The sequence below is a fragment of the Aegilops tauschii genome, chromosome 4 (assembly GCF_002575655.3).
Source record: "Aegilops tauschii subsp. strangulata cultivar AL8/78 chromosome 4, Aet v6.0, whole genome shotgun sequence".
Taxonomy (NCBI): domain Eukaryota; kingdom Viridiplantae; phylum Streptophyta; class Magnoliopsida; order Poales; family Poaceae; genus Aegilops; species Aegilops tauschii.
In genome coordinates, this window is record NC_053038.3 from 124,815,355 (window position 1) to 124,840,340 (window position 24,986).

Below are 24,986 nucleotides of genomic sequence, written 5' to 3' on the forward strand. Positions count from 1 at the left end.
TGAGTATACAATCGAATCCATTGCCACGAAATTCCAGCATTGATCCAAACATGTCGCTAGATGATCATGCATGCTCAATTCATACTAGGAAACGTAGAACACTACATCTTTGAGGCCGGTATACATCAGCGATCCATCCACCCCCAACTTAGCTCAACGTTTGTTCAACTCAAACATGTCCATTATTAATTCTACGACTCGATGGACCCTTGCAATTCAGAAACATCTTATCACGTTCTTCCATCAGATGAATAACACAAAGCGACCGAAGAGCACCGGCGCAAAATATCACGTGCAGCTGCTCGATCTCACACATGTCCTGGCGATCCGTTCATTCCCATGATCTTTTCCTGTGGAAAGTCCACTCGGATGGGTTGATGGTCGATTTGCCGCTGGAGGCGACAAGGTCGTAGGGCGAGTCCTCCCCGAACTCGGTCGGCATCGCCTTCCAGTGTAGGCATGGATCCCATTCCGCCTCCTTGAGGATCCTCAGGATCTCTTCCACAACTATATTGCTCCCCTCTTCCGACAAATGCAACCCGTCCCTACAAATTCAGAGTCATTGCTTACTTGATTCTTCTCTTCAGATAATTGTAAACAAGAGAGAAGGAACAAGCTAGAAAAATGGATTCCAAACTCACGTAAAGCATGCTGTGGCCCAGTCCTCTCGTTTCTGCATGGCGTTCCAAAGATCGACCACCTTGATGTCCATCTCTTTCGATACAGATATACATGCTTCAGAGTAGAGACGGCAGGTTTCGTTGGTCCGCACAATCTCGCTGAGTGCAGTGCTGGTTGATTTTTTGAGCAGCTCCTCGTTGAGCGGCGGGCAGCTCAGAAAGATCACACGAGTCTTGTTGGACAGGCTCTTGAGGTGCTCTCCTATCTTCCTCATGTTGTCCATGTACTCCTCAAGTGGCACATGAGGTCCAAGCCCGGAAGGGTGCGGAGCAATCGAATCATTGCCACCAAAGTAAACTACAACCAAGCTAGGCTGCACTGCTGAATCCTAATTAAAACAAACAAGAGTTGCAGCCAATCAACAGTTATGTTATATCAGAAAAAAAGAGTACTCCTCAAGTTAGAATTATCTAGTCAGCAGAGATGATATAAAATGGCTGTGTGCATCATATGATGGAGAGGCCAGGGTTATCCCCTTTTCGAAAAAAGAGAGCAGAGATGATATAAAAAAAATGTAGGATTAACTAGCTGGTCTGAAGAGAGCATCGGACCTTGGGGAAAATTTTGGTAATGACTTGAAGTGCTCGCCTTGAGTTCCATGCAATATATCCTCTGAGAACAATATCAGCCTGGAACGAGTTGAATACACACACACACATCAGTCAACCGGATTGTTCTTAGCATTGGTTCATGATAGTGTCCAAATTAAAGAGCTGATATACTTTGATTTGGTCTATGATCCTGCTTCTGCTCTGTTTTCGCAAGTGTTTCTTAAAAATGCCTTATTGACATGAGTATTTGATTTTCCGTCAAAAGAGTACAAGTAGTATTTAATTATCATATATTTCTTGCATTTTCTCTAATCTAAGTGTTATACATATTTGACAATACTAAGACACAATCTGTAAAAATAGCCCGAAGTGTTTTGCAAAACATTGGAACAGTCTATTTTTCTTGGATGTCGATTCAGCGCGAGCTTTCGCGCCTTGTCATGGAGGCGCAACGCATTCAGGGCCATCAGTCGATCCAAGCATGCAGACCGTCCCGTGTCTGCACTCAGCCTATTGTCGGATCTGACGGCCAGCTGCATGTTGCGCCTGGGAAAAATTCACTGTCATTCGCTCTATACATTTCCCATTTTTATTTTGCGTCAGTTTCATATAAATTCTAAATGTTCTGATTAACGGGTTTGCTGAACAAGAAAAATAAAATGTAGGTTAAAATTGTAGGCCTACAGCAAGTCACAACAACAAAAATATAGTAGGGATACTGTATTCCAGTGGTGCGCACTTTTAAAACGATGTCATAACCTACCTTAAAAGTATCCCGCTCAGTGTGTTGTGTAAAAAGGAACGATGGAAATATTCTATTGAAAAGAGACAAAGCAAACATATCACATAGGCAGGTGCACAAGATAGGAGTACTTGCTTGGTCTATCCAAAATTATATGCATTTTGGACGCTGTCACTAGTTATATTGTTTGTTAGTATAAATTTGCAAAATATAATCGATCTACATATCCATGAATAACAAGTGACATTCAAGGAACACATTAATCAAGAAATCCTGTCTGGGTAATAGATTTGAGAATTTCGAGTACCTTCCTGCTGTGGGAACCCGTGGGGGAATTTTGCTTGCTTGGGATGCCACCATGGCATCAGTTTCGAATCCTCATCGCACTACGAACACGCTCACGGGGCTGGTCCGGCCGGCAAGTGGAGGCCAATGGTGGCTTACGGGAGTATATGGGCCTCAAAGCAACGAGGATAAGATCGCTTTCCTACAAGAGCTGGTTGATATCCGGGATCTTCATGCAGGCCCATGGATAGTTGCTGGAGATTTCAATCTCTTGGTAGACCCGGAGGACAAGAACAACAGCGCCGTGAACCACCGCATGATGGCCCGCTTCCGTGCCAAGCTTAACAGGTTAGAGCTGCGAGAGCTGTATCCGAACGGGAGAAAATTCACTTGGTCGAATGAGAGGCTCAGGCCGACCTTAGAAAAGATTGATCACGTTTTTGCCACGAGCTGCTGGGAAGATCTCTACCCGACTTGCCTCCTGACCGCCCTGGGATCTGCAGTCTCTGATCATTGCCCCCTCCTGCTTGACCTCAACGCCGATATCATGATGGGGAGGCGATTCCGCTTTGAGGCGTTCTGGCCCAAGGCCGATGGGTTCCACGAGACGGTGGAAACGGCTTGGCAGTCGGTCCCCCTGCACGATAATGCCTTCCTAACCTTGGATAACAAATTGCGAGCCACGGCCAAAGCACTGCAACGTTGGAGCGATCGGTGGTGGAAATGTCAGGATGTAGAACCTCATTGCCCTTGAGGTCATTGCTCGGCTTGATGAGGCCATGGACTCCAGGGCTCTCTCCCTGGACGAGCACGCCTTGCGCAGACTGCTCAAGCGGAAGCTACTCGGGCTGGCGTCGTTGCAGAGGACAATAGCAAGGCAAAGATCGAGTTGCTGCAGCTCAGAGATGGCGAGGCCAACACCGCATACTTCCATCGTCAGGCCTGTCATTGCCAACGTAAGAATGCCATCCTCTCCTTGCAACACAACGGGCAGACGTTCACGAATCAGGAGGAGATCGCAAACGCGGTAGACGAGTACTATGACAGCATCCCGGCGCGTCTCTATGACCGCATCCCGGCACGTCTCTATGACCGCATCCCGGCGCGTGTGAAGAAATCTAGAACCGTCTACGAAGCCATAGCCTCAGATGCTTGGGCGCGTGACCTCGGGCCGGCCATCGACCACACCACCTTGGAGCAATTCTTGTCCCTATGGCCCGCGGTGGCGGCCACCCGCCTGAACGAGCACGACAACGACGCTATTACCTGGGCCTGGAGCAAGGAGGGGCAATTCTCGGCCAGCTCGGCCTACCAGGCCAAGTTTTGGGGGCTCCAGGTTTCACCCACGGCTTCGCTCTCGTGGGACTCGCGAGCGCCGCTCAGATGCAGGTTCTTTTCCTGGCTAGCCACTAAGGAGAGGTGCTGGACCTCGGACCGACTGGCAAGGCGGGGATTGCCACACCAGGACGCATGCCCGTTGTGCGATCAACATGATGAAACGATAAACCACCTGCTTCTGCACTGCGTTTTCGTCTGACAAGTGTGGACTCAAGTCCTGCCCGCGCTGGGCATGGGGCATGCTGAGCCTCGCCAGGAAGAGACGCTATCGGACTGGTACGTGCGCAGCGGGCTGGACAGGCTGACCAAGAAGCGAGCAAGGCCTCGGCGTGCGACTTGCTTGCTAGTCCTCTAGGAGGTGTGGAAGCACCGGAACGAAGTTGTGTTCAATGGCAGGACTCCATGTCTTGGAGACTTGTTGAGGAAAATCGCTAGCGAATACGTGCTATGGAAAGACGCGGGACTGCTCCGCGGCGATGACGATATGCACCAGGGCATCGAGGCAGCTCTAAGGCGGGCGCAGGGCGAGTAGTCACATAGTGTGCCGGGTAGAGTTAGGTGGAGTTGACGTGGGTGTCATGTAGCCGTGCCCTGTAAACTATTTTGGGGTTCTTTTCCCCTTCTTCTCTTAATAGATGATACGCACACTCGTGCGTATTCGAGAAAAAAAAAATCAAGAAATCCTGCAAATCTCACATTAATCGAGAGGGAAAAAAAAGATCAACAAGAACAACAGATATCCGCGCAAATGGTAGGGGGCCACTCTGCTAGAATTTTACACTAATATGGTGAATCGAAAATTAAAAGTTTTGGTTGTCAGAGTTAGGGAATTTTTTTTTACTGGCAGTGCGTGATTAATAAAGTTAAATTGGACGGAAGGATGTAGTTGCAGATGCATATGACGAGTGATCTGATAATCATGCATCTAGGTTAGGTCGAATGACTGAGTGTGAGTGTGATGTGAGGTAAGCCGCAATCACACCTGGAATTACATCACACGGCAACAGGAGGGTAAAGAGAAATTAAGGGGAGGGATAATTAATTAATGTTAGGGCGGGGCGGGGCGGTGGTACCTTGCGGGCGTAGACGTCGGCGAGGGTAGCTCCCCATCCGCCGTTGCTGAAGCTGTACTGTACGATGGAGGAGCCGAAGAGCACGAACACCGGGCGACCCGTCATCTTGTCCGGCGGCCGGCGCGCGGCTGTTGATTCGATCGATCTGCCCTAGCTTCGCTGCCTGCCGGCGCTGGACGGCCGGAAAGAAACAATTAGACGGTGGAGGCCTCCCTCCCTGTCTCCTACTAGTAGTGTTTTGGCCGTGGAGCACTACCACCGTTCTAGTAGTGCCGGTGGAGCATAGTACGGTCCAATTAATAAAGGACGAAGAGAAAGGAGGAGCAGCGTGCTGAGATTTGTAGGTGGATTGTACCAACTCACGGCCCACCATGCCCGAATCAAAAACTCTGATTGGCGGCCTCCCTAATAATCCCATCCCATCAAGACTCTGACCACTGCAGTGCGTGTGCGTGCATAACTCCTGCTACTAATCCACCTCTCTAACGTGATGGCCATACGTGCTTTCGATCAGTACACGCAGGACTGTGCGTACGTGGGCAGACCATTCAATTCGTCGCCTCCATCTCTCCAACCACTTTGCTCCTAGCTCTGGCTGTGGCTGTGGCCATGGCCATGCATCTATGTCAGGTCATACCGGCCCGTCGCTTCGTCACCATTCAATTGCGAAACACACGAGCAGTTGCAGCTGCAAGATCATTTACTTGCCTGCCTCCTCCCACCATCCTCTGCATGCTCACTCTCTCGTAATTCATTGATTCCGCCATTTATGGCGCCTATCAGAGGATGCATCCGCATCTGACGACTACAGCTTTGAGTGTTTGCTACAGCATCGCGATTTAGTATTACTAGAAATGGCACCCAACCCGTAGAAAAAAGGCCGAGTTCGTTGGCGGTTGTACAAATACCTACTTTCTCACTCTGGGTTTATTTATCGGCCCCTCTGGTATTTTAGGTTACACATTGACCAGTTGTATAACTAACAACAAATGCTTTATAAAATGTATGTTAGAGATGATTTATACTGTAGTCTTGCCCAGTGGCACCTTTCCTCCATCTTGCGTTTATTAGCCCGTACATGAATCACACGACCCCCCAAAAAAATCGTCGTTTATTAGCCCGTACACGAAGAAAGATGAACTCGAAAAGGAAAAAAAGAGCAACACCTCCTTCCTGAGAAAAGCTTAGCGTTCCTTTGCCTTCCGCCGCCGCCGCCCCCAGTCCGCCTCGTTTTCGCTGGCCTTAGAGCCATGGCGGCGCGGTGGATCCCGACTCTTGCCAGCGGGAGGGTTCCGTTATTGGATGTTTCTTCAACTTTTGTTAGGGTTTGTGTTTTGCTCAGGAAGACGAGACGACGGCGGCTCCCTGTAGATGGAATAAGTTTCTCCCTGCCTAGTCCCCGTTTCGGTAGTGTGTCTAGCATCGTCGGTGGGCGTGTGGAGGTGTGTCTCCGGCAGATCTATCCTTGATGGATTTGCTCGGATCTGGTCGTAGTCCATCTACCTTTGTGTTTCTTTAGGTTGGATCCTTTGATCTACGCTACTCTTCATCAGCGGCTACTGCTGTTCTGCTGTGCTGGTCCTATGGGACCTTAGCACGACGACTTCCCGACTGTCTACTACAACAATTTTACCCGGCTCTAGCGAGGGAGGGCCGATGACGGCGGCGCGCCTTCGGCTCACTTCAGTGCTTGTGGTCGTCGCTAGGTGGTCTACGTATCTGGATGTAATTTTTATTATTTCTGGTGTTCGTTGTATTGCCATGATTGAAGATGAATAGATTGGAAGTTTTCTCACAAAAAAGAAAGAAAGATGAACTCGGGTCGAACTTGTTTTCGCGTAAAACAATTCACAAATTGATGCACTTCTCAGACGTTTCTCGGAGTGTGAATCATCTGACCGACCTCAAATTTGGAGGAGTTGCAAACACGACAAATTCCACACAATCTAAACGGTTGGATCTTCGAAAGGATGTCAGAGTTAGCTGCTAGACTCCTGATGACCCACAAGCATAGGGGATCGATCATAGTCCTTTCGATAAGTAAGAGTGTTAAACCCAACGAAGAGCAGAAGAAAAAGACAAGAGATTTTCAGGAAGGTATTCTCTGCAAGTACTAAAAGTGGTGGTAACCGATAGTTTTGTAGCAAGGTAGTTCGCAACGAGTAACAAATAGCGATAGTAACAAAGGTGCAGCAAGGTGACCCAATCCTTTTTATAGCAAAGGGCAAGCCGAAAAGTTCTCGTATATATAAAGCAAAGCGTTTTCGAGGACATATGTGAATTCTCATCTAGTCACGATCATCATGTTTAGTTGATTCGTGTTCATTACTTTAATAATTTGATATGTAGGTGGACCGATGCTAGGGTGTTATTCTTACTTGAACAAGCAACCATCTTATGATTACCCCCTCTCGCAGGTATCCGCAACTACGAAAGAAGAATTAAGATAAATCTAACTATAGCATTAAACATATGGATCCAAATCAGCCCCTTACAGCATAACTCATAAACTAGGTTTAAGCTTCTGTCACTCGCGCAACCCATCATCTACTTATTACATGCCAATACCTTATGCTAAGCCTAAACATGGTGAAGTATCATGTAGTCGATGTTCACACAACACCACTAGAGGAAGAACAACATACGTATCATCAAAATATTGAACGAATACCAACTTCACATGATTACTTATAACATGACTTCTTCCATGTCCTCAAGAACAAAAGTAACTACTCACAAATCATATTCATGTTCGAGATCAGAGGGGTATTGTATATGAGTAAGGATCTGAACATATAATCTTCCACCAAATAAACCAACTAGCATCAACTACAAGATGAAATCAACACTACTAGCAACCCACATGTACCAATCTGAGGTTTTGGGACAAAGATTGAATATAGGAGATGAACTAGGGTTTGAGAGGAGATGGTGCTGGTGAAGATGTTGATGAAGATTGATCCTCCCATGGTGAGAGGATAGTTGGTGATGTCGATGGATTCGATTCTCCCCTCTCAGAGGGAAGTATCCCTGGCAGAATCGCTCCGCCGGAGAGTTAAAGTGCCCCTACCTAGGTTCCGCCTCGAGACACCGACGCTTCCTCCCGAAAGTCTTCTTCCAATTTTTTCTAGGGCACCTTATAGCAGAAGGGGGTACCGCAGGCTTGCTGGGTGGCGCCCCACAAGCTCACACGACGCCCCCCAGGAGGCGCTGATGTCTAGTACGCAACCTTCCTCTTGTACACTCGTGTTGGGCCTCCAAGCGCAGAGTTTTGTAGGACAGTAGCAAATTTCCCTCAAGTGGATGACCTAAGGTTTATCAATCCGTGGGAGGCGTAGGATGAAGGTGGTATCTCTCAAACAACACTGCAACCAAATAACAAAGAGTCTATTGTGTCCCCAACACACCCAATACAATGGTAAATTGTATAGGTGCACTAGTTCGGCAAAGAGATGGTGATACAAGCGTAATATGGACGGTAGATAAAGGTTTTTGTAATCTGGAAATATAAAAACAGCAAGGTAACTAGTAAAGAAAGTGAGCGAAAACAGTATTGCAATGCTTGGATACAAGGCCTAGGGTTCATACTTTCACTAGTGCAAGTTCTCTCAACAATGATAACATAATTAGATCATATAACAATCCCTCAACGCGCAACAAAGAGTCACTCCAAAGTCACTAGTAGCGGAGAACAAACGAAGAGATTATTGTAGGGTACGAAACCACCTCAAAGTTATTCTTTCTGATCGATCTATTGGGCTATTCCTATAAGTGTCACAAACAACCCTAGAGTTCGTACTAAAATAACACCTTAAGATACACATGAACAAAAACCCTAATGTCACCTAGATACTCCAATGTCACCACAAGTATCTGCGGGTTTGATTATATTATATGCATCACACAATTTCAGATTCATCTATTCAAACCAACACAAAGAACTTCAAAGAGTGCCCCAAAGTTTCTACCGGAGAGTCAAGACAAAAACGTGTGCCAACCCCTATGCATAAGTTCGCAAGGTCACAGAACCCGCAAGTTGATCACCAAAACATACATCAAGTGTATCACGTGAATATCCCATTGTCACCACAGATAAGCATATACAAGACATACATCAAGTGTTCTTAAATCCTTAAATACTCAATCCGATAAGATAACTTCAAAGGGAAAACTCAATCCATTAAAAGAAGGTAGAGGGGTAGAAACATCATAAGATCCAACTATAATAGCAAAGCTCGCGGTACATCAAGATCGTGCCAAATCAAGAACACGAGTGAGAGAGAGAGAGAGATCAAACACATAGCTACTGGTACATACCCTCAGCCCCGAGGGTGAACTACTCCCTCCTCGTCATGGAGAGTGCCGGGATGATGAAGATGACCACCGGTGATGATTTCCCCCTTCGGCAGGGTGCCGGAACGGGCTCTCGATTGGTTTTTCGTGGCTACAGAGGCTTGCGGCGGCGGAACTCCCGACCTAGGTTTATTTCCGGGGGTTTCTATATTTATAGGAATTTTTGGCGTCGAGAAAAAGTCAGGGGGGTCCATGAGGAGCCCACAAGACCGGAGGGCGCCCCTAGGGGGGTAGGGCACGCCCTCAACCCTTTTGGAGGCCTCGTGGCTCTTCTGGCCCAACTCTTTTGCTTCGGGGACTTCTTATGGTCCATAAAAAATCACCGTAAATTTTCAGCTCAATTGGACTCCGTTTGATATTCCTTTTCTGCGAAACTCAAAAACAAGGAAAAAACATAAACTTGGGCTCTAGGTTAATAGGTTAGTCCCAAAAATCATATAAAATAGCATATAAATGCATATAAAACATCCAAGATAGATAATATAATAGCATGGAACAATAAAAAATTATAGATACGTTGGAGACATATCAAGCATCCCCAAGCTTAATTCCTGCTCGTCCTCGAGTAGGTAAATGATAAAAACAGAATTTTTGATGTGGCATGCTATCTAACATATTTATCCATGTAATTTTTCTTTATTGTGGCATGAATGTTCAGATCCATAAGATTCAAAACAAAAGTTTAATATTGACATAAAAACGATAATACTTCAAGCATACTAATAAAGCAATTATGTCTTCTCAAAATAACATGGCCAAAGAAAGTTATCCCTACAAAATCATATAGTCTGGCTATGCTCCATCTTCATCACACAAAATATTCAAATCATGCACAACCCCGATGACAAGCCAAGCAATTGTTTTATACTTTTGATGTTCTCAAACTTTTTCAACTTTCACGCAATACATGAGCGTGAGCCATGGACATAGCACTATAGGTGGAATAGAATATGGTGGTTGTGGAGAAGACAAAAAGAAGGAGATAGTCTCACATCAACTAGGCGTATCAACGGGCTATGGAGATGCCCATTAATAGATATCAATGTGAGTGAGTAGGGATTGCCATGCAACAGATGCACTAGAGCTATAAGTTTATGAAGCTCAAAAAGAAACTAAGTGGGTGTGCATCCAACTCGCTTGCTCACGAAGACCTAGGGCAATTTGAGGAAGCCCATCATTGGAATATAGAAGCCAAGTTCTAATGAAAAATTCCCACTAGTATATGAAAATGACAACATAGGAGACTCTCTATCATGAAGATCATGGTGCTACTTTGAAGCACAAGTGTGGTAAAGGATAGTAGCATTGCCCCTTCTCTCTTTTCTCTCATTTTTTGTTTTTTGTTTTTTGGGCCTTCTCTCTTTTTTTGGCCTCTTCTTTTTTGTCCGGAGTCTCATCCCGACTTGTGGGGGATTCATAGTCTCCATCATCCTTTCCTCACATGGGACAATGCTCTAATAATGAAGATCATCACACTTTTATTTACTTACAACTCGATACTTCGAACAAAATATGGCTCTATATGAATGCCTCCAGCGGTGTATCGGGATGTGCAATGAATCAAGAGTGACATGTATGAAAGAGTTATGAATGGTGGCTTTGCCACAAATACGATGTCAACTACATGATCATGCAAAGCAATATGACAATGATGAAGCATGTCATAATAAACGGAATGGTGGAAAGTTGCATGGCAATATATCTCAGAATGGCTATGGAAATGCCATAATAGGTAGGCATGGTGGCTGTTTTGAGGAAGGTATATGGTGGGTGTATGGTACCGGCGAAAGTTGCATGGTACTAGAGAGGCTAGCAATGGTGGAAGGGTGAGAGTGCGTATAATCCATGGACTCAACATTAGTCATAAAGAACTCACATACTTATTGCAAAAATCTATTACTCATCAAAACAAAGTACTACACACATGCTCCTAGGGGGATAGATTGGTAGGAAAAGACCATCGCTCGTCCTCGACCGCCACTCATAAGGAAGACAATCAATAAATAAATCAGGCTCCGACTTCATCACATAACGGTTCACCATACGTGCATGCTACGGGAATCACAAACTTTAACACAAGTATTTCTACAATCCACAATTACTCACAAGCATGACTCTAATATCACCATCTTTATATCTCAAAACAATCACAAGGAATCAAACTTCTCATAGTATCCAATGCACTTTATATGAAAGTTTTTATTATACCCCTCTTGGATGCCTATCATATTAGGACTAAATTCATAACCAAAGCAAATTACCACATTGTTTAGAGAGACTTTCAAAATAATATAAGTGAAGCATGAGAGTTTAACAATTTCTTCAAGATAAAACTACTGATGTGCTCTAAAAAGATATAGGTGAAGCACTAGATCAAATGACAAACTACTCCAAGAGATATAAGTGAAGATCAATGAGTAGTTGAATAATTATATAACTATGTGAAGACTCCTTCTCATAAATAAAATTTTAGATCTTAAGTACTTTATTCAAACAGCAAGCAAAACAAAATAAAATGACATTGCAAGGATATCACATATCATGTGAAGAAGCAAAAACTTAGGTTCAACCAAAACTGACCGATAGTTGTTGAAGAAGAAAGGTGGGATGCCAACCGGGGCATCCCCAAGCCTAGATGCTTGAGACTTCTTGAAATATTGACTAGGGATGCCTTGGGCATCCCCAAGCTAGAGCTTTTGTGTCTCATTAATTCCTTTCATATCGCGGTTTTCCTAAATCTTAAAAACTTCATCCACACAAAACTCAACAAGAACTCATGAGATAAGTTAGTATAAATCAACACATAAACCTTATCATTCTCTACTATAGAAAATCACTAAAATTATTATTTGACATTGCATACTAAATGCCTCTGCATATTTAATAGTCCTATCCTCAAATAGAATCATTAAACAAGCAAACATATGCAAACAATGCAAACATAACAACAATCTGTCTAAACAGAAAAGTCTGTAAAGAATGCAAGAGGAATCATACTTCCCTAACTCCAAAATTATGAAAAATTACCACACTGTAAAAAAATTGTTGTTACTCATTGTGTAAAAATTTCAAGATTTTATCATGTTCTGACTATTTACAAATATTCAAAACATAACAGCAAACTTTCTGTTTTTAAACAGCAACATATAGACTTGAAAAATAAGCATGGTGAAGGCTATACTTGAACTTTTTATTGAACTAAAAGATGTAAAAATTACTCTAAATACCATAAAGCAAATCCCAATAAAAGAAAATGATGCTCCAAGCAAAACACATATCATCTGGTGAATAAAAATATAGCTCCAAGTAAATTTACCGATGGACGAAGACGAAAGAGGGGATGCCATCCGGGGCGTCCCCAAGCTTAGGCTCTTGGTTGTCCTTGAATATTACCTTGGGGTGCCTTAGGAATCCCCAAGCTTAGGCTCTTTCCACTCTTTATTCTGTACTCCATCAAAACTTCACCCAAAACTTGAAAACTTCACAACACAAAACTCAACAGAAAACTCGTAAGCTCCGTTAGTATAATAAAACAAATCATTCACTTTGGTACTGTCAATACACGATTCATAATTTTTCTCACATGATGCCTACTGTACCCTATCATTTCTACAATTTATATTAAGTAATATAAGCCATAGAAACTAGAAAACAAGCAAACTATGCATCGAAAACAAAATCTGTCAAAAACAGAACAGTCTGTAAAGATCTGAACTGAAATCATACTTCTGTAACTCCAAAAATTCTGAAAATTTAGTACAATCTAGAAAATTTGTATATCAATATTGTGTAAAAACTTCAGGTCAAAAGCACTTTCCAGTGAATTTTAAAAATTCCTAGACTGGGAGCAAAAGTTTCTGTTTTTGCATAGAATCAAGTCCACTATCATCCATACTATCCCAAAGGCTTTACTTGGCACTTGTGAAACAAAAGCTATAAAACATGATTACTACAGTAATCATGTGAACATGTAAAAACAGTAGGGCTAAATATTGGGTTGTCTCCCAACAAGTGCTTTTCTTTAATGCCTTTCTAGCTAGGCATGATGATTTCAATGATGCTCGCATAAAAGTAAAGAATTGAAACACAAAGAGAGCATCTTGAAACATATGTGGCAAGCACATTTAAGTCTAACCCACTTCCTATGCATAGGGATTTTTTTGAGCAAACAACTTATGGAAACAAGAATCAACTAGCATAGGAAGGCAAAACAAGCATGACTTCAAAAGTTTCAACACATAGAGAGGAAACTTCATATTATTGAGATATGTAAAAGCATATGTTCCTCTCTCATAATAATTTTCAGTGGCATCATGAATGAATTCAACAATATAAATATCACATAAAGCATTATTTTCATGATGCACAAGCATAGAAATTTTACTACTCTCCACATAAGCAAAATTCTTCTCATTCGGAATAGTGGGAATAAACTCAACGAAATAACTATAATGTGAGGCATAATCCAATTGAAAATTAAAATCATGATGACAAGTTTCATAGTTATCATTATTCTTTATAGCATACATGTCATCACGATAATCATCATAGATAGCAACTTTTTTCTCATAATCAATTGGAACCTCTTCCGAAATAGTGGAATCATCACTAAATAAAGTCATGACCTCTCCAAATCCACTTTTATCAATATTATCATCATAAATAGGAGGCATGCTATCATCATAATAAATTTGCACATCAAAACTTGGGGGACAAAAAATATCATCTTCATCAAACATAGCATCCCCAAGCTTGTGGCTTCGCATATCATTAGCATCATGGATATTCAAAGAATTCAAACTAACAACATTGCAATCATGCTCATCATTCAAAGATTTAGTGCCAAACATTTTATAGACTTCTTCTTCTAACACTTGAGCGCAATTTTCCTTTCCATCATTTTCACGGAAGACGTTAAAAAAATGAAGCATATGAGGCAACCTCAATTCCATTTTTTGTAGTTTTCTTTTATAGACTAAACTAGTGATAAAACAAGAAACTAAAACATTCAATTGCAAGATCTAAAGATATACCTTCAAGCACTAACCTCCCCGGCAACGGCGCCAGAAAAGAGCTTCGTTGACGGGATGTGAGTGCCGCTTACCTAGCCTCCTTGGCAACGACGCCAGAAAAGAGCTTGATTTCTACTACGTAACCTTCTTCTTGTAGACTCGTGTTGGGCCTCCAAGCGCAGAGTTTTGTAGGACAGTAGCAAATTTCCCTCAAGTGGATGACCTAAGGTTTATCAATCCGTGGGAGGCGTAGGATGAAGATGGTCTCTCTCAAACAACCCTGCAACAAATAACAAAGAGTCTCTTGTGTCCCCAACACACCCAATACAATGGTAAATTGTATAGGTGCACTAGTTCGGCGAAGAGATGGTGATACAAGCGTAATATGGACGGTAGATAAAGGTGTTTGTAATCTGAAAATATAAAAACAACAAGGTAACTAGTAAAGAAAGTGAGCGAAAACGGTACTGCAATGCTTGGAAACAAGGCCTAGGATTCATACTTTCACTAGTGCAAGTTCTGTCAACAATGATAACATAATTAGATCATATAACAATCCCTCAACGTGCAACAAAGAGTCACTCCAAAGTCACTAATAGCGGAGAACAAACGAAGAGATTATTGTAGGGTGCGAAACCACCTCAAAGTTATTCTTTCTGATCGATCTATTGGGCTATTCCTATAAGTGTCACAAACATCCCTAGAGTTCGTACTAAAATAACACCTTAAGATACACATCAACCAAAACCCTAATGTCATCTAGATATTCTGTAACATCCCAAAATTCTAAATTTTGGAATGTTATAATAAACAAATAGATTGGATTGATTGTTTGATTGATTGACTGAAAGTGAGTGAATTCGAAATCTTTTGAAAGTTAAATGAGAGGGAATAAAAGGACTTTCCCAAACTTTCATTTTGCTTTTATGATCTCCATGAATTCAAATTCTTTTCACCACAAAACCCTGGAGAGAAGATGACATGACTTCTTCCATTTATTTAAGTGACAAGGGGTGTTGAAAATATTTGAATTTCATTTGAAAATATTTTCCAATTCTGAAACTTTATGCAACTCAATGATTTTCACGAGAGAAGATAAAATGACTTATTCAAAACATATGAAATAGGAGTTGGGAGTTTCGAAGGATTAAATTCAAAGTCCCATTGAAATTATTTTCCAATATTGGACTTATTTGAGTTTATTCAAATTATTTTTCTCCAAAATAAAAATATACAGAAAATAGGGTAACATGATTCCCTACATTAGAAAATTGGAGAGAAATAAATTTGAAAACATTTTGGTATTTTTAAAATGATTTTTATTGGATTTTATTAAGGCAGTAGCACTCTTTGCTTTATTTAAATTTGTGAGGATTTTATTTGACTTCACAAAAATGTTCACGTTGTAGGAAATCTTTTTCTGAAAATTTTGATATATTATATGCCTATATAATATTTTCATTTTGTTTTGCCTTTATTATTTATTTCTCTGTTTGTTTTAAAAAAAAAATTCCCTCCGCCGAACTGGGCCGGCCCAGCTCTTGCCAGGCTAAGGCCCAGCTCCGCGCACCGCCATCGTCCCCGTCGCCGAGCCGGACTCCGGCCGGAGTCCGAGCCGCGCCCGCCGCCGCCTTGCCCCTTCCCCACGCCTCCCAAGGCCACCCCTCCTCCTTAAATACCGGGCCACCCCGGCCCCCTCTCTCTTCTCTCTCCTCGCCGCCGCTGCTCCCGCATCTCGCCGCCGCTGCCGCTGCACCGCGCCCCGCGTCGCTCCCCGCCGCCCGCGCCGCCTGCCGTCGCCGGAGCTGCCTCGCTCGCCGGAGAACGCCGCCGCCACCGCCGTTGGTTTTTCTCGCCGCCGGCCGAATCCGCGAGAACCGGTACAAAACCGCTCGGTTTCCTACGGTTTTTATTGTAAAAAAAACCCTAGTTTTTTTTATAAAACCGGTTTTGTTTAAGTTTATTTATTTAGAGAACGTTCGCTGGTTAGGTTTAGAAAACGAACGTTCATTATTTAGCCTTTTTTCTTTTTCTGTTATTTTTGGCCAGGGACCCATCTGTGAATAATTTATTTACAGATTAGCCCCTGATTTTCAAACGTCTACAACTTTTTACTCGTTTATCCAAATCCAATGAAACCAACGCCCATGTCTTCGTTATGATCCCCTCTATCCAGTAAAACAACTTAAACATGTTTTTGAAAGATTTTAAAATTTGAATTAGATCAGATTTGAATTTGAATCTTCTTTTGATCGTAACTTGAGTTTCGTAACTCCGATTTAGTTGATTCTTTTTGCAAAGCGAAGCTCTTGACCTAAACTTTCTGATAAGGCCAAATTCACATAATTTTGGTACTGTTAGAAATTGTTTTATGTTACAAGAGTTATTTGCTTGGTTTTGAAGTTTTCCGAATTGTTTTCCTCGTTCTTTTTGATCTTTTGAGTGATTGCTTATGTGTGGTTACTATTGCTTGCTCGTGATAGATTGACCGGAGTGTGACGAGTTGATCTATCAAGAGTGTTGAGTGCGAATCATCTTCATCAACATTGCAGGCAAGTAACACTTTGATCATATCCCTTTTACTACCCAGTTTTATTGCATTAGATCAATCCTCAAACATTGCATGATTAGGATCTAATTAAATTGTGGGTATTGGGAAGTAGTTGATGAGGTAGGAACCTATTGCCCTGTTTATTATCAAACCTTTGGGAGTTACTTCTACGTTTGCTTATATTGCTATGCTATGCTCGTAGACGTGGATTGGGTTTGAGTGAATTTTCCATGACAGATGTGAGATTGTTAATTAATGGTTCAACTTAAGGTGGCTACCTTAATAAACAACTGGGTGGATTGAGGCACCTGGAGAACCCAGTGTTGCCTGTATTTTTGGATATCCCGGAGTACCCGTGTGATCATCCTAAGGACCGCCACCCAGACTCATAGGGATCATGAGATTATTCATGCTAGAAACTTTCGTGTGCAGCCACAAGCCATTATGGGCTCTGGCATAGTTGAGTAAGTTGTGTGAGCTCTTGAAGAGGTGGACTAGCAGATGTAGGGGGATTGTAGGTGTAACGGTCTGCCCAGAGTAGAGAGTAAATGCTTCTGAAAGACTGTGCCTCGATCATCCGTTTCTCAAACACCATGAAGTGCGAGAATCCCAGCGGAGGAGGTCGAGTCTTGTGGGAAAAGTGCGCAAACCTCTGCAGAGTGTACAAACTAATCATGATTAGCCGTGTCCCCGGTTATGGACATCTTGAGTATCTAGTTCTTGGATTATCATGTGAATCTCATCATGTTACTCTAATTAATTTTGTTGGGTTTAATGATGACACTTAATTGGGATTGAGTTGGAGGTACCTTCTCAATGTTTAACAACCACCATGATAGTTAAATAAAATTTATTCCTTTGCAGTAGGGAAAAATTGGCTTTTCGCAAAAACATTATAACCATAGAGCTTTTCCACCAGCCATATATGCATGTAGTGATAGTCTTTGTTCATCATTTCTGTATGGTGTGAATTTGCCAATACATTCAATGTACTGACCCGTTTTCGGGCTGCAACGTTTCATGTTGCAGGATATCTTACGACGAGTAAGTGATACGTTAGGGTTACGATTTCTACACTCAACTTTGCCGTTGGTGTTGATGGGAATCCACAACCTTGTTACTTCCGCTATTTGGATTGAGGTAATAGTATTTACGTTACTTTATACATGTGATTTACCTCTGTTATAAATCCTCGAGTACTGTGTGTGTCAGCATACCGATTCAGGGATGACACTTAAGCACAGAGACTTGATCCATTTGGGTCGGGTCGCTACAGGATGGTATCAGAGCACATGTTGACTGTAGGACGTGACCCTAGAAACTGGCAAGCCCATAGGAAGGATTTTCTCTAAAACTGTCCTTTCAAAAAGATCTTTTACCTCTCTTCTCTTCTGAGTTAATTCAAATATTCCCTTTTAGTGAGACCATACCCTTTTTCCTTTTGGACCACTCGAAGATTCGACGGATGAGACCACTTCAAGAAGTACAAGATATCGGACAACTAAGACCACTATGGAATGAAGGAGATTTTACCGTGTAAATGGAAACTACAACGGTTGAAGATTCCAAAGACTGGGAGAATTTGAAGGCTCTGAAGAATTGCCAGATGTGTATGACCTAGGAAGGTTACCCTTATGGAACTTGGTAGACTATGGAAGCTGTCAATACTCGAGAGCAAGGTGTATCGGAGAAAGACCGGAACATGGAGAGTTAGAAACTCAAAGTTTTGTTAAGAAAACCCAAAGACATGAGATATCAGTTATGGAATGAAAAGCTCATGGCAGTAACATGGGCATAGACACGGCTGACCATGGTGTTATTACCCGTTTATGCTATTGTCACCGTGATGAGTTAAGCATGCATATGCATGGAAGGATTGGATGGTAGAAGGCTGATGGAGCACCTATCAGCAAGATGAAGTTTTAACTTTAGACCGGTGTATCACCAGGATCTGGAGTATTACATCAAGAAGTTAAGATGGACCTGCAGGAAATAGTATTTGATAAGGAAGCGTTTTGTGAAGAACTCAGGACGCAGAAGCTGAAAGTAGCCAAGCTAGAGGAGCAAAACCTCGAGACATCAAAGATTCGTCAGGAACTGAAGGACAGTAGGATCATGGTTCATGTCAAGGATGTTGAAACCCAGAAGTTTGGAACGCAACTCCAGAAATATAAAGGACGTCACGAGAGACTTCGCGTCAACAGAGATGATCTGGCAAAAGAACTTGAGAAAGACAAGCATGATCGGAAGAAGCCATCGGAGACATGAACAAGACTTCAAGAGTTTGGCGAAGTTGAAGATTTATTGACCTTTAGAAGACCAAACCCCTGTTATACCTACGTTAGATGCGACGTTTGTGAGCTGTCATTTGTTTGTTGTTTTTCTGACAGCCACAATAAAATCTTTCTTTTCAAAAATATTGTTTGCATTGTGTGTATCTCTCTCTATCTCTCTTATCTCACCCCAAACCCATGGACCCAATAGAGGATGAATGGAGATGAGCTTGTATATTCTGGACCGATGAGTCAGTTGGAGACGGACCGATGGATTCAGAACATGGAGGATCACATGAAGAATAACCCTATAGTCAGAAAGGATATGACCCGGCATGCTCTTCAATGTTTTGAAAGAGGTGCTGCTACTTGGTGGAGGATGTACCAAACCATCAATGGATGGCAAGAAGTAACCACTTGGAAAGAATTTAAGTGGACTCTACAAAGATCTCGTCTTGTGACCCAGAAATTGAAGCCTTATGGAAAGGATATGAAGAAACCTTGTGCATACAAGCCTTGTGGAGAAATAGGACACAACCATAAGGAACACAAGGATGAATGCCCTAATTGTGAAGGAAGTCACCCAGCTGAAGAATGCCCAACTAGGCAGATCACTTGTTTCTTGTGTGAAGGGACTACCCACTACCCTGCTCAGTGTCACATCTACCCCATGGTACAAAGGACCATCCGGCAGAAGAAAGAAGCAATGAAAAGAGCCCTCATGGAAATTTTAGAGGAATCTGTGATGAAGGAAGAGGTGGAGGACACACCCAAAGAAGAACCAATTAAACCCTGCACCAGGTCATGCTATTCATGTGGAGAAGAAGGACACATCTCCCAAAATTGTCTGAACGGGGATTTAGTGGAATTCCCGACAGAGGAAGTAGAGTATGACCCACAGGAAATAGAAGCCCTGATTGGAACGAAAAAGTCCAGGAAGAGAAGTAGATTGGATCCCAGGAACAACCCAATTTCTACAAAGAGAGACCTGAGTCATATCACATGTTTCAGGTGCAAAAATTCAGGACACTACCACAATGATTGCCCAAAAGGGAAGATGAGGACCCCGGGAGGCTATATAATCACAAGGAAACCTCGAGATATGTTAGAAGTAATATGTTTCCGTTGTGATGAAGCAGGGCACTTTGCCAGAAAATGCCCCAAGGAGATGGAGACTTGTGACAAATAGTTGAGTGCAACGAGAAATATAGTAGTAGAAGTGTGGTCATTTCTTTTATTAGTGAGGTGTCGGATTGAGGCATGTAATGGAATGCAGGAGATTGTAATAATTTGAGAATCAGTAAAGTTAGCATCATTGGTATTGATTTGGATTTTATGAGTTGTTACTCTATGAAGAAAGATTTTGACCATTTTCGAGGATACGAGAAATATGGTCTATGGAAGATTGTGCATTTTAAGGGTGGTAGTACCCTGTGAGGAAACTTGACCCTTGGAAAAGGTAATGATATTCCACGAAGTGGATGTCGAACAAAATAAGTATGAGTTTTATCTCGATATGTTGGATACCCCAAGAATATGAGGGTATGGAGTAGTATTGGATGTAAAGGAGGTAGTCTATGAAATTGGAGACAGAGCATGTCTTCGTGTGTCCCCTTTGCGAGGAGTTAAACTATTTGGAGTTAAGGGAAAGTTAGCCCCGAGATTTGTAGGACCATACCGAGTTTTGGAGCGTATGGGAGAAGTGGCCAACAAGCTGGAGTCACCCGAAGGACTGTCAGGAGTTCATGATATGTTTCACGTTTCCCAGTTGAAGAAGTGCCATGCAGAGATGCCAATATTCCCCTGTAAGGACGCTTGACCCTGGAAAGGATAATGATGTTCCACGAAGTGGAGTATGGACTTCATAAGTATAAGTTTTTTTACCTCGGTATGTGGGATATCCCCCGAGGATGAAGAGATGAATTACTATTGGATATAAAGGAGGTATGATGTTGGAAATATGTATCAATGGAAATTCCATGATGAGTCTGAGTAATCATGTCCTAGTTTGGTGCCAATAGAAGGAAGGAAGACAGTACAATTGGATGGATTTAAGAATACCAGGAAGTTGGATGTTGGATTAAGGATCAGTTTCCACGATGAGTTCAAGGTTTACCAGTGATGAGATGGGCCATAACCCACAGGCCCCAGGACCTGCCAAGAAGCAAACACATTCTTGCTGAAGGAAAAACCCTGGAAGAGGTTACGATTTTATCGACAGACAATTTTATAGGAGTTTACGCAAAAACCTGAGGGTTGGGAAGGAACGATAGATGTTTGTTTGGCTTGCAGAATCCATGGATTTATCCGAACTTGGTTCGTCGACAAGAGAAATTCTGCAATGCTTGCGAGGATGACCAAGTGTTAGAATGCGAGATTCGCTAAACCATGTACAAGGTAATGATTTGGGTGCGGGATGGATTGATCACCATACCGACTTACTCTTATTATTCGCCTTGCTATACGGGATGGTAAATCTGAGTGACTTACCTATAGTAGAGAGACGACGAGCAAAACCTTGTTTGAACCTTAGAATGGTGTAAGTATTTTTCCCTTGTACAAGGCAGCTCTTGCCAATCGTAGGTTATACGGTGAGGATCAACCCAGACCCATTTCCTGCAGGAGAAACCATAAATTGTTGACCACCAGGAGATATCGATAGTTATTTAGTATTGGCGCCTGACCCATCAGCTAAGAAGAACTAGTCACAGAGGAACCTTACCAAGATGAAAGGACAGAAGTATTGAGGAAAAGGTTATGCCACTACTGGAAGAGCCCAGAGAAGGAATTTTCCCGAGAATTTGAGAAGACCGGCCCCGTCAAAGATAAGGATGGAGTATATGAGTTTTGATGGAACAGTAACAATGCTTCTAAGGGTGGTAGCACCCCAGACCCCCGGTGATGATCGATGGATTTTGAGAAGACCCCAAACCTAACCTATTTCTTGCTAGCCTCTCCAAATCTCGAGGACGAGATTCATTTTAAGGGTGGTAGTTTTGTAACATCCCAAAATCCTAAATTTTGGAATGTTATAATAAACACATATATTGGATTGATTGTTTGATTGATTGACTGAAAGTGAGTGAATTCGAAATCTTTTAAAAGTTAAATGAGAGGGAATAAAAGGACTTTCCCAAACTTTCATTTTGCTTTTATGATCTCCATGAATTCAAATTCTTTTCACCACAAAACCCTGGAGAGAAGATGACATGACTTCTTCCATTTATTTAAATGACAAGGGGTGTTGAAAATATTTGAATTTCATTTGAAAATATTTTCCAATTCTAAAACTTTATGCAACTCAATGATTTTCACGAGAGAAGATAAAATGACTTCTTCAAAACATATGAAATAGGAGTTGGGAGTTTCAAAGGATTAAATTCAAAGTCCCATTGAAATTATTTTCCAATATTGGACTTATTTGAGTTTTATTCAAATTATTTTTCTCCAAAATAAAAATATACAGAAAATAGGGTAACATGATTCCCTACATTAGAAAATTGGAGAGAAATAAATTTGAAAACATTTTGGTATTTTTAAAATGATTTTTATTGGATTTTATTAAGGCAGTAGCACTCTTTGCTTTATTTAAATTTATGAGGATTTTATTTGACTTCACAAAAATGTTCACGTTGTAGGAAATCTTTTTCTGAAAATTTTGATATATTATATGCCTATATAATATTTTCATTTTCTTTTGTCTTTATTATTTCTTTCTCTGTTTGTATAAAAAAAAATTCCCTCCGCCGAACTGGGCCGGCCCAGCTGTTGCCAGGCCAAGGCCCAGCTCCGCGCACCGCCATCGTCCCCGTCGCCGAGCCGGACTCCGGCCGGAGTCCGAGCCGCGCCCGCCGCCGCCTTGCCCCTTCCCCACGCCTCCCAAGGCCACCCCTCCTCCTTAAATACCGGGCCACCCCGGCCCCCTCTCTCTTCTCTCTCCTCGCCGCCGCTGCTCCCGCATCTCGCCGCCGCCGCCGCCGCTGCACCGCGCGCCGCGTCGCCCGCCGCCGCCCGCGCCACTCCCCGCCGTCGCCCGCGCCGCTCCCCGCCGCCTGCCGTCGCCGGAGCTGCCTCGCTCGCCGGAGCCGCTGCCCCGCTCGCCGGAGAACGCCGCCGCCATCGCCGTTGTTTTTTCTCGCCGCCGGCCGAATCCGCGAGAACCGGTACAAAACCGCTCGGTTTCCTATGGTTTTTATTGTAAAAAAAACCCTAGTTTGGTTTTTTTATAAAACCGGTTTTGTTTAAGTTTATTTATTTAGAGAACGTTCGCTCGTTAGGTTTAGAAAACGAACGTTCATTATTTAGCCTTTTTTCTTTTTCTGTTATTTTCGGCCAGGGACCCATCTGTGAATAATTTATTTACAGATTAGCCCCTGATTTTCAAACGTCTACAACTTTTTAGTCGTTTATCCAAATCCAATGAAACCAACGGCCATGTCTTCGTTATGATCCCCTCTATCCATTAAAACAACTTAAACATGTTTTTGAAAGATTTTAAAATTTGAATTAGATCAGATTTGAATTTGAATCTTCTTTTGATCGTAACTTGAGTTTCGTAACTCCGATTTAGTTGATTCTTTTTGCAAAGCGAAGCTCTTGACCTAAACTTTCTGATAAGGCCAAATTCACATAATTTTGGTACTGTTAGAAATTGTTTTATGTTGCAAGAGTTATTTGCTTGGTTTTGAAGTTTTCCGAATTGTTTTCCTCGTTCTTTCTTATCTTTTGAGTGATTGCTTATGTGTGGTTACTATTGCTTGCTCGCGATAGATTGACCGAAGTGTGACGAGTTGATCTATCAAGAGTGTTGAGTGCGAATCATCTTCATCAACATTGCAGGCAAGTAACACTTTGATCATATCCCTTTTACTACCCGGGTTTATTGCATTAGATCAATCCTCAAACATTGCATGATTAGGATCTAATTAAATTGTGGGTATTGGGAAGTAGTTGATGAGGTAGGAACCTATTGCCCTGTTTATTATCAAACCTTTGGGAGTTACTTCTACGTTTGCTTATATTGCTATGCTATGCTCGTAGACGTGGATTGGGTTTGAGTGAATTTTCCATGACAGATGTGAGATTGTTAATTAATGGTTCAACTTAAGGTGGCTACTTAAATAAACAACTGGGTGGATTGAGGCACCTGGAGAACCCAGTGTTGCCTGTATTTTTGGATATCCCGGAGTACCCGTGTGATCATCCTAAGGACCGCCACCCAGACTCATAGGGATCATGAGATTATTCATGCTAGAAACTTTCGTGTGCAGCCACAAGCCATTATGGGCTCTGGCATAGTTGAGTAAGTTGTGTGAGCTCTTGAAGAGGTGGACTAGCAGATGTAGGGGGATTGTAGGTGTAACGGTCTGCCCAGAGTAGAGAGTAAATGCTTCTGAAAGACTGTGTCTCGATCATCCGTTTCTCAAACACCATGAAGTGCGAGAATCCCAGCGGAGGAGGTCGAGTCTTGTGGGAAAAGTGCGCAAACCTCTGCAGAGTGTACAAACTAATCATGATTAGCCGTGTCCCCGATTATGGACATCTTGAGTATCTAGTTCTTGGATTATCATGTGAATCTCATCATGTTACTCTAATTAATTTTGTTGGGTTTAATGATGACACTTAATTGGGATTGAGTTGGAGGTACCTTCTCAATGTTTAACAACCACCATGATAGTTAAATAAAATTTATTCCTTTGCAGTAGGGAAAAATTGGCTTTTCGCAAAAACATTATAACCATAGAGCTTTTCCACCAGCCATATATGCATGTAGTGATAGTCTTTGTTCATCATTTCTGTATGGTGTGAATTTGCCAGTACATTCAATGTACTAACCCGTTTTCGGGCTGCAACGTTTCATGTTGCAGGATATCTTACGACGAGTAAGTGATACGTTAGGGTTACGATTTCTACACTCAACTTTGCCGTTGGTGTTGATGGGAATCCAGAACCTTGTTACTTCCGCTATTTGGATTGAGGTAATAGTATTTATGTTACTTTATACATGTGATTTACCTCTGTTATAAATCCTCGAGTACTGTGTGTGTCAGCATACCGATCCAGGGACGACACTTAAGCACAGAGACTTGATCCATTCGGGTCGGGTCGCTACATATTCCAATGCCAC

At 42.4% G+C, this 24,986-nt stretch overlaps 1 protein-coding gene across 1 annotated transcript; it reads right to left on the minus strand.

The window, feature by feature from the left end:
* On the minus strand, positions 1-5,540 carry LOC109757793 (GDSL esterase/lipase WDL1). The gene is made up of 4 exons (XM_020316626.4): positions 4,671-5,540; positions 1,233-1,310; positions 642-1,009; positions 1-545 (listed from the first exon to the last, which is right to left on the minus strand). Exons 1-4 carry the CDS (start codon positions 4,773-4,775, stop codon positions 332-334), a joined length of 765 nt encoding a protein of 254 aa, XP_020172215.1. The 5' UTR covers positions 4,776-5,540; the 3' UTR covers positions 1-331.
* Positions 5,541-24,986: the final 19,446 nt, after the last annotated feature.